The sequence below is a fragment of the Lampris incognitus genome, chromosome 9 (genome assembly GCF_029633865.1).
Source record: "Lampris incognitus isolate fLamInc1 chromosome 9, fLamInc1.hap2, whole genome shotgun sequence".
NCBI classification, from domain to species: Eukaryota; Metazoa; Chordata; class Actinopteri; order Lampriformes; family Lampridae; genus Lampris; species Lampris incognitus.
The window spans coordinates 33124807-33138827 of record NC_079219.1 but is presented as its reverse complement, the minus strand read 5'-3'; the positions used below and the strand labels follow the sequence as shown (position 1 = coordinate 33138827).

The 14021-nt window shown below is 44.6% G+C and overlaps 1 protein-coding gene across 1 annotated transcript in view; it reads right to left on the bottom strand.

Moving 5' to 3' along the window:
- Positions 1–14021, bottom strand: part of LOC130118528 (uncharacterized) — a 31591-nt gene that overhangs the window by 6113 nt on the left and 11457 nt on the right. Inside the window, exons 13-29 of the mRNA XM_056286977.1 lie at positions 13434–13661; positions 13072–13293; positions 12721–12957; positions 12359–12580; positions 12006–12242; positions 11643–11864; positions 11292–11528; positions 10891–11097; positions 10493–10720; positions 10097–10282; positions 9024–9230; positions 7930–8133; positions 7023–7228; positions 4992–5066; positions 4817–4855; positions 4053–4115; positions 1394–1573 (exon numbers count right to left, since the gene is read on the bottom strand). Of these exons, the coding sequence (XP_056142952.1) occupies positions 1394–1573; positions 4053–4115; positions 4817–4855; positions 4992–5066; positions 7023–7228; positions 7930–8133; positions 9024–9230; positions 10097–10282; positions 10493–10720; positions 10891–11097; positions 11292–11528; positions 11643–11864; positions 12006–12242; positions 12359–12580; positions 12721–12957; positions 13072–13293; positions 13434–13661 (3200 nt within the window). The remainder of the gene's footprint in view (positions 1–1393; positions 1574–4052; positions 4116–4816; positions 4856–4991; positions 5067–7022; positions 7229–7929; positions 8134–9023; positions 9231–10096; positions 10283–10492; positions 10721–10890; positions 11098–11291; positions 11529–11642; positions 11865–12005; positions 12243–12358; positions 12581–12720; positions 12958–13071; positions 13294–13433; positions 13662–14021) is intronic.

Below are 14021 nucleotides of genomic sequence, written 5' to 3'. Positions count from 1 at the left end.
TCCTGTGCATCACAGGAGGTTGTGACATTAACTACATTAAGAGTTTTCTACTTAATACTGTCCTGCAGATGAGTGAATGTTATGCTAGCAGCCACAGAGAATAAACCATAGTGTATTACAATTGCTGAATATTCACAAGATAGTACCTGAGATAAATGGGGGCTCTGCTTCTAGTCTAGCCATTGAATAGCTCCCATGTAATCATTACCATAAAATGCAATTTTCCAATAGTTGGACATTACAAATACAGGTGAATCCTGTGATAATTATGTTAGTATTAATATTATTTACACATTGTAACAGCTGGAACAAATGGGTGGATTAGGGACAAGAGTGTGTCCACAGGGAAACAAACCAAAGCTGAAGAAGGTGGGAAGTGGAAGGGTTAGGGAAAAGAGTGACACAGCAAGGAGGGGGAGGTAAAAGCTCAACAGAGGAAGAGAGGAGAGAAGAAAATTGGTAAACTTCAAAAGTCTCGTGAGTCATTTCACATTTCGCTGACTGTGAAAACGTGCAGGGAGTCAGGAGATTGGTCTTCATCTGGCCATGCAATGACCTATGCTCATCTGGTTGGCTGTCGTGCAATGCATGTAAGGTTAAGTCGGGACATAAAAAGGCATCCAAAGAGAAGACAGAAACAAAGCAAGGCTCCCCTGGTTGTCAGAGGGGGGAAATAACTGGGTTCATGGTGATGAGATCAACCAAAAGACATTTATTTCATCAAAGTCAATCTGTTCCAAAGTCATCTCATCAGCGTTTCTCTCAAAAGTGAAGGCAAAGTCACTTTTCAAGGCCATGTTGAAGTTCAAGTCCCAACAGCATTCTCCATACACATGCATGTGTTGCATACCACATGCCAATCAATACCTTGAATGCATCCACACATGCACATATAATCTAATGTGCTCGAGATGTCAGAGTACCAGCAACGACGACACCACAACTGGAAGAGTCTGATCCCCTCTTTAAAAGCGGATATCTCAACAATGCTCATGAGTCTAATCTTGTATTTGATAAAACTGCCCTCAAGGTTCAAGATGGCACAAAAATGAAAACTCCTTCAATTTTGCTCCAACACTACATGAGTTAGTACTGCAGACTCTTCCATTATGAAGAATCCATGCAATTGTCCTCACTGCGATACCGCACAAACTGAAAAAGGTGCAATGATGGTGCAACCACAATACATACATACAACTTCGATGCATGAAGACAACATGAGCTTCACGGAAATTCCATTTTAGCTAAGTCAAATCAGGAATGAACACAGGTTATTCAATCTTTTAAAACTTGTCATGAATTTCATTTGTTGTATATTTTGCCCATTTCCTGTATTGACTTAAGTATAGGAGTGTGTTGCTGTTGCTGACTAGGGCTGAGGTGGGAGACTTACCCCATCTGTACCGGGCAAAGGCTGACCGTTGATGCCCAGAGTGCGGAAAGGAGAATGTGTGGACAGTCGCTTGTCCCACTCACTGGGCCTGGGCTCTGGGACAGCCTCCATGAAGTTCTTCTTCAGCTTGCTGATGCTGGCATGGTGTCTTAGCAGGTCCTCCTGAGGCTTATCGAACTCCTGTACAAAAGGAACAGGGGAGATGAGCGAGAAGGGGGGGGGGCATATGTTTGGGTGAGAAAAGGTAGAGCAAGAGGCCAACAAGGCATGTTAAGAAGAGAAGGAGAGATGGGCAGGTTGGATGTTGAATGAGAAGGGAGAGAGCAGTTTAAGGGATGGGGGGAGGTTTGTGGTTGGGACAGAGGGAGAGTAACACACAGGAGAGTAAGGTAAGTCAAGGCAAGGTAAGACAACAGACGTATCACATCATGGCACTTCTCTGCTGGTGTCACGATGCGTTTTGATTTACTGCTGATTACATAGCCGATTTCAGCAAAGCGGAAGCAGGGGTACTGTGCTACTGTTTTGTATGAATGAAGCCAAAGCTCAATATTTTTGGAGAGATTAGAATCACAGATGATGGATAGATTGTCAGGTCTCCATTGTAAAAAGCAAACGGGCATTTTAACAATGGTAGCTGAGTCAGGAGAATAAAGACATTGATTCATGAAGAGAAAGGACACATTCATGAGTCACTGCAATCTCAGTTTATAAATCTCAACAAATTATTTCAAGTTCTGGACAATAAGAGGCTATGGACTATTGCATGGTGTGGCATTTGGGGTGTCTATTCATAGCTTTAGGGTGTCAATAAAAAGGATGCATTGATGGAATGCAAATTAAAGTGCATGAGAGGTGATAGCAGATATGGTAGAAGTTGTCATGAATGCAGCCCCGGTATGGTTTAATTGGAATAACAACAGCAAAAGCAGCAGCAAAATTATTGTATTTAGCAACACTTAACATTAAGTTGTTCTAATGTAGCTACTTTCCTTAACTGGTAGAGAGCATAGTGCTGAGTCTAATGGGGCATCCAGGTAGCGTAGTGGTCTATTCCGTTGCCTACCAACACGGGGATTGCCGGTTCGAATCCCCATGTTATCTCTGGCTTGGTTGGGCGTACCTACAGACACAATTAGCCATGTCTGCGGGTGGGAAGCTGGATGTGGGTATGTGTCCTGCTGCTCTAGCACCTACTCTGGTCAGACTGGGTTCCTGTTCAGGGGGGACTGGGGGGAATAGTGTGATCCTCCCATGCACTACATCTCCCTGGTGAAACTCCTCACTGTCAGGTGAAAAGAAGCGGCTGGCAACTCCACATGTATCGGAGGAGGCATGTGGTAGTTTGCAGCCCTCCCCGGATCAGCAGACCAAGACGGCTCGAAAGAGAGGGGTAATTGGCCGGATACAATTGGGGAGAAAAAGGGGGGAAAATCAATTTTAAAAAACAATGAGTCCAATGTCACCAGTTCCAGAATTCATGCTCTGAAAGTCGTGCTGGACAGATGGGCTTAAAGCACCATTAAGTAAAGAAGCAACTTAATGCTAAGTGTTCTTTAAAATGCATTGTATTCATACATAACAACTAAGTTGTATGATTTCATTATTAAATCTACAGTCCTCAAGTCAAATGTCCCAATTTGCAGTTAAAGCGTAAGTCTTTGCAGGCCAGTAAGAAAAATAAGGGCGCTGTAAAGGGAGGGCACAAAGCAGCAACAGGAGAATACTGATGATGTGGAATGACTGAAATGTCAGTTTAAAGAAACAGGATTGATTTCGGAGTACAAAGGGGAAAACGAACAACCCGTCCAAGCTTTTGTTGAGCTGGGAAATGCAAGGTTCGATTTTTACTGATACTAATAATGGGCAACATAAAGTTCCCTCAAGTGCAGCATCCTCACTCCCTCCCCGTGTTACAAGCATATTGTAACGATCTTGGATGACTGGACTCGCGAGCCCTTGGCTAAGGGGTCGGTGTGGCTAAGGGCCCGTGGTGTGGGAGACCCGGGTTCGTGTCCCAGCTGCGGCGGTTCCCAGCTGCCCCCTGAATTCACTACATTGGTGTCAGAAGTGGGATGGTGACACCATGAGGCCATCGGAAGCACGTGCACCCAGAAGCGTGAGGGAGCTGGTATGCTGAAGCATGGGGAGGCGCTTCCCGAAGGAGGAGGGTAGTGTAACGATCATGAATAAGTAGACTCGCTAGCCGGTTGGCTAACGGGTTGGACCCTTTGGGTCAGACCCTTTAGTCGACTGGTTAACGTGGTCGCCGTGGTGCGGGAGACCCGGATTCGCATCCCGGCTGCGGTAGTGGTTCCCGGCCGCCCCCTGAATTCGCTACAGTACTTTTCTACACACCAGTGTGAGCATAGTCAACGCTAACGCTGACTGTACTGATTTGTAATAAGCTCAACAGCACTCTCCTGGATCAAGTAAATAGGTTAGACTTATTTTTATACACACACACACACACACACGTGCACAAACGCCCACACACACACAAAGGCAGTCCATGAAATCTGCACAGCCAATCAAAAAACGCCAATGTGAAAAAAAGATGTGAGTGATGCCACATGCAAGCGTGATAATGAACAGCAGCCGGTGAGCCAAACAGAAAGAAAACAGCTCGAAGACCGAAGTCTCCAAAAGGGATACAAACCTCCAACATTAAAAGGCTATGTCTGATATAAATTGAGTCACCCTCAACGTTCTTAGCTCTTTTCTGTGAAGAATGAAAGAACAAAAAAAGTGTGTTTTTTTTTCTTCTCTAAGTTTCCTTGTGTGACAGCAACACATTGCCACACTTTGGACATGCATCACTACTCTGTTCAGTAAAATGCTACCAGACAAGAGAGGTGGGCAGGAGACTGCATGCAAAATACTCTGGGGCCAAGCAACCACAGGGACCAAAGACCAGACATACATAGCCTGAAGTATGCTACCCAAGCGGGGGACCTGATGATTTAGAGGCTAGGCTGAAGATTTTTACTACATTCAGCTGAGAAATAAATAAGAAGTAATAGTGTGTTAAATAGTAAAATAGTGGTTAACATGCCTTATGCTATTACAATGAACTGAACCCGTCATCATGCATGTGCATAACAGGGAGTGCAACATCAAGCAGGCAATGTGAAGGTTTTAACGCTGTGTGAACTCACATTCTACTTATTTTTCTAAAATAATATGAAAACACTGTTGGAAACAAAACAAAACAAAAAATTCACTGACTCACATGTTCTATCTATGCTCACATTTTGTGTCCCTGACCTGTCATGAATGTCATTAATGGGCCTAGAAGTATTGAAGCAGAACATGAAAACAGCATGAGAATTTGTTGGATGACAAGTTCAGCAATGTCAAAATGGGGGTGGAGGAGATGACCTATGGTATACTGATGTGAAAACACCAGGCTAAGAGTCTGACCTTGCGCATTTGCACCAACTCCATGCTTGTCTCCTCAGGCTGGTGTTACCCCCAGGGAGAGAGAAGGACAAGTGTTAGCATCCTCTGCTTGCCAGAACCAACAATCACAGCTTAGCCATAATGGGAACCATAGCTCTGAGCGCACATGTTCATGAGGCCAGAGTCTGACACTAACCTGAAGCTGAATATCCCCATTGATGGTGGGAGTCACTGTAGTGGCTACCTTTCTTTGGCCCAGCCCCACTGCTGGCTACAGCAGCAAGAGAGACACAGTTCACACACACAGGCACAGAGAGAGACCCATGCTCTTTACTCTAGCAACTACTACTCTAAAGAATAATTTTAAGTATTTACAATTAAAGGGAAAGATCCATCCATACATCCATTATCCAAACTGCTTATCCTGATCTCAGGGTCGCGGGGATGCTGGAGCCTATCCCAGCAGTCACTGGGCAACAGGCGGGGAGACACCCTGGACAGGCCGCCAGGCCATCATAGGGCCCACACACACACACACCTAGGGACAATTTAGTATGGCCGATTCACCTGATCTGCATGTCTTTGGACTGTGGGAGGAAACCGGAGCACCCGGAGGAAACCCACGCAGACACGGGGAGAACATGCAAACTCCACACAGAGGATGACCCGGGCCGACCCCCAAGGTTGGACTACCCCAGGGCTCGAACCCAGGACCTTCTTGCTGTGAGGCGACTGTGCTAACCGCTGCGCCACCGTGCCGCCCAAAGGGCAGGGAAATAATAAAGAGAAGAAAAAAAAAAAGGGAAATAATCACGATTTAAAAGGGAAATAGTCACGATTTATTTTAAGCATTATGTCTGTCTATATAGTTTTGTATTTGTATTATTTGTAAAGTGCTTTTAGTGGCTGTTGCAGCTAGAAAGGCACTAGATAAAATGCAGCTTGATCGATTGATTGATATATGTTGTAGGGAAAACACTCAATGAGCAGCCACAATACTGAGCAGTCTCCTCTGAAACGCCGCTGAAATTGTGTACAGCGGTGATGTCACTGATGCACAATCAGTGAATATGCAAACTTCCGGGTTTGCTGCTACCCTCGGTGGGCTACATTGAAGTAGGCAACATTTTATAAGAAAATGCAAAGAACAACATTACATTAAGCCTTTGTAGTGAATGCAACCAAGTGCCATAAAAAGATGTTGATTTGGGGATTATCTGCCAGTGACATCACCAGTGGACAATTTTGGCAGTGTTTCAGAGACACACAGGACTGCTCAGTATTATCTTTTTTTTTTTTACTTTGGTTTTGGTATTATATATTAATCTATCCATCCATCCAACTATTATCCAAGCCGCTTATCCTGCTCTCAGGGTCGCGGGGATGCTGGAGCCTATCCCAGCAGTCATTGGGCGGCAGGTGGGGAGACACCTTGGACAGGCCGCCAGGCCATCACAGGAACGACACACACACACACATTCACACCTAGGGACAATTTAGTACAGCCGATTCACCTGACTTGCATGTCTTTGGACATACATACTATATTAATCCCCATGGGGAAATTCTCTGCATTTAACCCATCCTTGCGGTGTAGCTAGGAGCAGTGGGCAGCCACCGTGCAGCGCCTGGGGACCAACTCCAGTTCGTCTTGCCATGCCTCGGTCAGGGGCACAGACAGGAGTATTAACCCTAACATGCATGTCTTTTTTGATGGTGAGGGGAAACTAGAGCACCCGGAGAAAATCCACCGCAGACACGGGGAGAACATGCAAACTCCACACAGAGAACAACCTGGGATGACCCCAAAGTTTGGACAACCCTGGGGTTCGAACCCAGGACCTTATTGCTGTGAGGCGACAGCGCTAACCACTGGGCCACCGTGCCACCCTAATTATGGCTGCAAATACAGCGTCATTCTTAAAACATATATATATAGATAGATAGATAGATAGATAGATAGATAGATAGATAGATAGATAGATAGATGTTGAATATTATGATCCCTTTAAAGAGATTCCATTACCTATAACTAAAATGCTAATGTAACTACCATACAAGAATTACCTAACAATCCTATTGCACTGATATCAGCTATCCTTGAAGGCATAGAAGTCTATATACAGCATATGATATACCTTATTCATATATACAATTCACATTTACCAGATTTGTTTTTTGCATAACGTGTACATTTCAGGTAATAGTGATTGGAGAACTAGTGTACCTTGGTGTCATCCACAATCTCGGATTTTGACAGCTCTACAACTTCTAAAGTGACCTCCAGCTTCTTCTCCTCCTGCCTGCCGATCTTGATGGGGGTGGAGGTCTGGGGCTGCTCTAGCGAGGCCATGGGGATCCCTGCCTCCAACAGGGCGGCCTGGGAGAAGACTGGGGCGCTGACTGGGCGAGTGCCCCTGTGAGTGCCTGCCACTGGACAAAAATATTAAAAAAGAACAAAATGGAAGTGTAAATGAATGGCAGCACACTTAGGTCTATTTGCCAGAGTGAAAAAAGCATTCATGTTCAACACCTCTGAATGTTATTAGCAAGCAAAAACAGACATGAACATAGGAGGGGAAAAAAAATTGTTAACAACATACATGAGCACAAATCCAAATGGCCGAGCTGTACTTAGAAGTCTCAAGCATTGACGCAATTGCAAAAGTGAAAAGGCTGCAGGAGCATACTGTACCTTCATCACCTTGGTCCTTGTTATTCTCATCTAGAGCGACTAGAGAAGATATCAGCCTGTGAGATTATCCACAGTGTGGGTCGAGGGCAACGGCATCAGAAGCATCATGTCTTGCTTCAAGCCAATGATGAATGAATGCAAAGGCAGAAGTTGTCAGGCGAGAATGAGCTAAAAAAGCTGAACACTGCCGAAATGCAGAGAAAAGGAAAGCATTTTTTTCCATCCATATGCAAAGCTCAGCATGATGAAAAGTCTGAACCGTGATGAAACATGCACTCCCATCTCTGGGTGCATCGTCATCAGAGGAGAACCACTGTTTTTTGTTTTTTTTTAAACCTGCAAATAATTTGGCTTGATGTTAGTGTATTTCCCATGGCGCCAAAAAGCATGAGCATGTGAGTTCAGCCTTTCAAAGACAAACCAGAATATGACAAAATACCTGACTCTTTGAGGTCAGCATCTAGCAGGACAAACCAATCATCGTTGACATCTTTCTGTGTTGGTGGACGTCTCTCTTCCAGGATCCTCCTCTCAAACTGTGGTCTCCTCTCAGGAATAGCAAGCCTTGGTTTTGCCTCAATGGTCACAACTTTGACAATAGGGCTTATGTCCGGGTAGAACTGGATGCGCTCACGGATGGCAACTAACACAATTACACCAAATAAACCATTCTTAGGTGATACTCTGCAATCATACAATTTGTATGAAGTAGACTACATGGCTTTTTTTGTTGTTGATTTTTCCCCCTTTTTCCTCCCCAATTATACTTGGCCAATTACACCACTCTTCCGAGCTGTCCCAGTCACTGCTCCACCCCCTCTGCCGATCCAGAGAGGGCTGCAGACTACCACATGCCTCCTCCAACACATGTGGAGTCACTAGCCGCTTCTTTTCAATGGACAGTGAGGAGTTTCACCAAGGGGACGTAGCACGTGGGAGGACCATGCTATTCCCCCCAGTTCCCCCTCCCCGGGTGACCTGACTGACCAGAGGAGGCGCTAGTGCAGTGACCAGGACACCTACCCACACCCAGCTTCCCACCCACAGACACGGCCAATTGTGTCTGTAGGGGTGCCCGACCAAGCTGGAGGTAACACGGGGATTTGATCCTGCGATCCCTGTGTTGGTAGGCAACGGAATAGACCTCCACGCTACCTGGACGCCCTGACTACATGGCTTTTAATGAAATGAGATGGACTAACTGGATCCAGATCAAATGTACAATTCCTAATAAATTTCACCAATTTAAATGAATTCATGACCCTTCAGTCATGAGGGGAAGGTAAAGATGAAAAAGTAGAAACTAAATTGGTCCTGATGTTTTGTACTCTCATGGAAATTTACATACTGCAACTTACTGTTACTTAATATACATATATGGCAAACCATTTCTTAAATAAAAGATGATGTATGCTATAAATTGATTCAACTAAAGTATATAAAGTTTCACAAGTATAGCATATACTTCAGATGATCTGGAGCATGTTTAATATAACAGTCACGATGGACTGCAGCCTAGAAAGGTGAGGGTACCTGATTTTTTAGGGGCCACATCCAGAAGAATGAACCAGTCATCTTCCACCTGTCTCAGTGGCTGAGATGCTCTCTGCTCCACCATGCTTTGCTGTTGCCACACCTCGTGTGCCATAACAACCCTCCTCTGTGTTCTCTGTTCTGTGGCTGTAACCACTTTAGTGCGTCTTACCTCAGGATATGCATAGACTTGTTCGCTCATGGCGACTGAGGTAAAGAAACACGCAAAAAAAAAAAAATTACTTACAAACAAAAACATCAACCTCTGCCATTTGCTGATTTGTAATTAAATACTCGCTTGTCTTAAACATAAAGAAAGACAGGAGATGTAAAGCACCTGCTGGCATCTCTTTAGTTTTCATTTAAGTGTTTCGAATAGCAAAAGCCAATCATCTTCCACGCTCTCTATTGGTTGTGGCCGGCACTATTTTGATCTTGATCTCAACATCTAGCCATTGAATGATACACTAGACCACTCTCAATAATAGGATGCAGCATTATGGTCATCTTAATAGTTACAACAACTTCACTGCATCAAACAATCATCATTAGATTGATAAATATATATACATATATATATATATATATATATATATCAATCCAATTGTACTTGGCCAATTACCCTATTTTCCGAGTCGTCGCAGTCACTGCTCCACCCCCTGCCGAGCCGGGGAGGGCTACAGACTACCACATGCCTCCTCCCATACATGTGGCATCGCCAGCCACTTCTTTTCACCTGACAGTGAGGGGTTTCACCAGGGGGATGTCGCACATGGGAGGACCACGTTATTCCCCCCAGTTCCCCCTCCCCCTGAACAGGTGCCCCAGCCAACCAGAGGAGGCGCTAGTGCAACAACCAGGACACATACCCACATCTGGCTTCCCACCCGCAGACATGGCCAATTGTGTCTGAGGGACGCCCGACCAAGCTGGAGATAACACGGGGATTTGAACTGGCGATCCCCATGTTGGAAGGCAGTGGACTAGGCTGCTACACTACCCTGGATGCCCATATTGATACATTTTTAACAGATTGATACAATAACAGCACAACAACATAGTGGGATGAATACCTGGTGCTTTCGCTGCAACATCAAACAGCACAAACCAGTCATCGTCCAACTTTTTTGGTTGCGGGGGTTTTGTCTCAACAGAAGACACCTTCACTAGTGCCTCTGGTGGTCTCACATCATCCACTGCCACGCTTTGTTTTGGCCCAACCGCTGGCACCGCATCTTGAACACGCTCAGCCCGAGCAACTGACCCAGAAGAACATAGGTGATCTAAGTACTGTTGCCCCAAACTTAACTTCAAACTATTGCAAACTAAACTGATTTACACCATCATTTCATGTTCACAGCAAACCCAAAAAGCAACAAGTGTTTAGTTGTTAGCCATATGTAACACCAAAAGTAATTTTTAGTGGAGGGGAGAGGTCAGTTTTACAGGCGAGTGCAAATGAAAAGTACCTGGTGGTATGATGACGGACTTTTCACGGATAACATTCAACAGGAGAAACCAATCATCTTCTCTTTCCAATGGCGGTAATGTTCTGACCAGTTTAATTTCAGGAGGACGTATCTCTTCTTGCTTTTTGTCCTCAGTAATTATCACCTTCTCCCATTTTCTGGTCTCTATGATTTTCTCCTCGACAACTGTGGTCTTGCTTACGTCCGGAATAGGCTCAACAGAAGCAACTGACACAAGAGGATAAAATCAATGTAACTGAGAGACCCTAGCATTAATGTGTGAAACTAATGATAAAATTGATAATGAGATCAAAATTTAGACCAACGTGCAACAATGGACGTATGTGTGACACAGGAAGTCAGTTTCAGATGAAATAATGATGTGGTAAACGATATACCTGGTGGCACTAAGACTGTCTTCTCATGAATTGCACCAAACAGCCCAAACCAGTCATCGTCTCTCTCAACCAGCGGCCAGGTAGGCTGCTGTCTAACTGGTTCAATCGGATCGGACACAGACAACCCTTTTTGCTCTATGGTCTTCACTTCAGCTACTGGAGTTTCAGTGATAGCTGGATAAACCTCTCTCGGTACTTCCTTAGAAACTGAAAATGAATATGATTCATACTTCAACTTCAACCAAAGCGGTAAGTGCCACAGAAAATTCCATAGGCCAAAAGCACAGGCATCATCTCTGTTTAGTATGCACAACACAAGTAATCTCCATCGCAAACTACATTTATTTGGATGGGATAAGACAGGGGGTATAAGAATGGGAGTATAAGATGGCGGAGGGTACCTGAGGGTGAATAGGAAGCCTCTCTGGGAACAACATCCAGCAGCACAAACCAGTCATCATCTCTTTTTCTCACTTGCTGGGTTATTTTCTGCTCTGCAATAATGTGCATTGGAGGCTTGCGGTCCTCTTTCTGTACTGTGATCTCCTCAGCCATAACCCCTTCCCTGGTCTCTACTGCCATCACTTCAGCAACAGTAGAGATGCTCTTTTGTGGATAAACCTGAACATATTCCTCCACTGTGATGAAAAGCAGATAAGATGCTTAGACATCAGAGCCTATAGGCTGACAAATTAGCTTTTAAGCGTTAATAGGCCATGTAAGCAGCAGCACGGGGGGAAGCACGGTAATACCTGGTGGGACAAAAGATGGCTCTCTTTGGGCAACATCCAGTAGAACAACAAAGTCATCTTCTAGCTTTTTCACAGGTTGTAGGACTGCTATGTCATGCTCATGTTTTATCTCTGCGTCTCGTACAACAACCTTCGTTCTCTCCACTCTCTTCTCAACTGCTGTCATTTCAACCGCAGTGATGCGTTCTTCTGGATACATCTGAATATGCTCCTCAGCAGCAACTTGGATAAAACATATAATTCCCTTTAGACACTACATATAGTGGAGGTGCTGTGAGAATAAAAAATGCCTGCAGAAGCCTTGGGGGAGTTACTGATGATTTGAGAGGACTTTGAAGCAGCACAGGGGGATGGAAGCCATACCTGGTGGTACATAAGCGGTTTCTCTGGGAACAACATCCAGCAGCACAAACCAGTCATCATCTCTTTTTCTCACTTGCTGGGTTATTTTCTGCTCTGCAATAATGTGCATTGGAGGCTTGCTGTCCTCTTTCTGTACTGTGATCTCCTCAGCTATAACCCCTTCCCTGGTCTCTACTGCCATCACTTCAACAGCAGTGGAGACGCTCTTTTGTGGATAAACCTGGACATATTCCTCCACTGTGATGAAAAGCAGATAAGATGCTTAGACATCAGAGCCTATAGGCCGACAAATTAGCTTTTTAAGAGTTAAAAGGACATGTAAGCAGCAGCACGGGGGGGAAGCACGGTAATACCTGGTGGGACAAAAGATGGCTCTCTTTGGGCAACATCCAGTAGAACAACAAAGTCATCTTCTACCTTTTTCACAGGTTGTAGGACTGCTATGTCATGCTCGTGTTTTATCTCTGCGTCTCGTACAACAACCTTCGTTCTCTCCACTCTCTTCTCGACTGCTGTCATTTCAACCGCAGCGATGCGTTCTTCTGGATACATCTGAATATGCTCCTCAGCAGCAACTTGGATAAAACATATAATTCCCTTTAGACACTACATACAGTGGAGAGCTGTGAGAATAAAAAATGCCTGCAGAAGCCTTGGGGGAGTTACTGATGATTTGAGAGGACTTTGAAGCAGCACAGGGGGATGGAAGCCATACCTGGTGGTACATAAGCTGTTTCTCTGGGAACAACATCCAGCAGCACAAACCAGTCATCATCTCTTTTTCTCACTTGCTGGGTTATTTTCTGCTCTGCAATAATGTGCATTGGAGGCTTGCTGTCCTCTTTCTGTACTGTGATCTCCTCAGCCATAACCCCTTCCCTGGTCTCTACTGCCATCACTTCAACAGCAGTAGAGATGCTCTTTTGTGGATAAACCTGGATATATTCCTCCACTGTGATGAAAAGCAGATAAGATGCTTAGACATCAGAGCCTATAGGCCAACAAATTAGCTTTTAAGAGTTAATAGGCCATGTAAGCAGCAGCACGGGGGGAAGCACGGTAATACCTGGTGGAACAAAAGATGGCTCTCTTTGGGCAACATCCAGTAGAACAAAAAAGTCATCTTCTACCTTTTTCACAGGTTGTAGGACTGCTATGTCATGCTCATGTTTTATCTCTGCGTCTCGTACAACAACCTCCGTTCTCTCCTCTCTCTTCTCGACTGCTGTCATTTCAACCGCAGTGATGCGTTCTTCTGGATACATCTGAATATGCTCCTCAGCAGCAACTTGGATAAAACATATAATTCCCTTTAGACACTACATACAGTGGAGGTGCTGTGAGAATAAAAATGCCTGCAGAAGCCTTGGGGGAATTACTGATGATTTGAGAGGACTTTGAAGCAGCACAGGGGAATGGAAGCTATACCTGGTGGTACATAAGCGGTTTCTCTGGGAACAACATCCAGCAACAAAAACCAGCTGTCATCCGTCTCCCTCAAGGTCTGCAGTGGGGGAATTTCTTTTACACTTTTTGCTTCTTCTCCACCTGTTTTTATCTCTGTTACTATGACTTCTCTTATGTCCTCAGCTGTTGAGATGTTTAGCTTTGAGGTGAAGCTCTTGGCATCCACCTGAGCCTGTTTCACCATGGTAGCTGACACAAAGAGAGTAAAGAAGCAAAATACTTAAAGAATAGACTTAAGCATGCAAAACTAAAAAAAAGTTGGCAACATGAGAAGCAGCATTGGCCGGGGATCGGGGTTAGGCTCCATTCTGGAAACATGCATTTGATGAATCTACGCAGTACATAGGAACGGTCAATGGTAGTGGCCATGTCTGAGCTGGTGTTAACTCTTGAGGAGATGTCTCACTCCTGCTGTACCATCAGGCTTTCTATACCTTATAATATACCCATCTGTACTTTTCCCAAATATTACTCCATAAATGTTATTTCACAGCAGCCTAAATAACAAAGTTGACACATAATTGTCATAAATAAGCCAAAGAGTGTGCA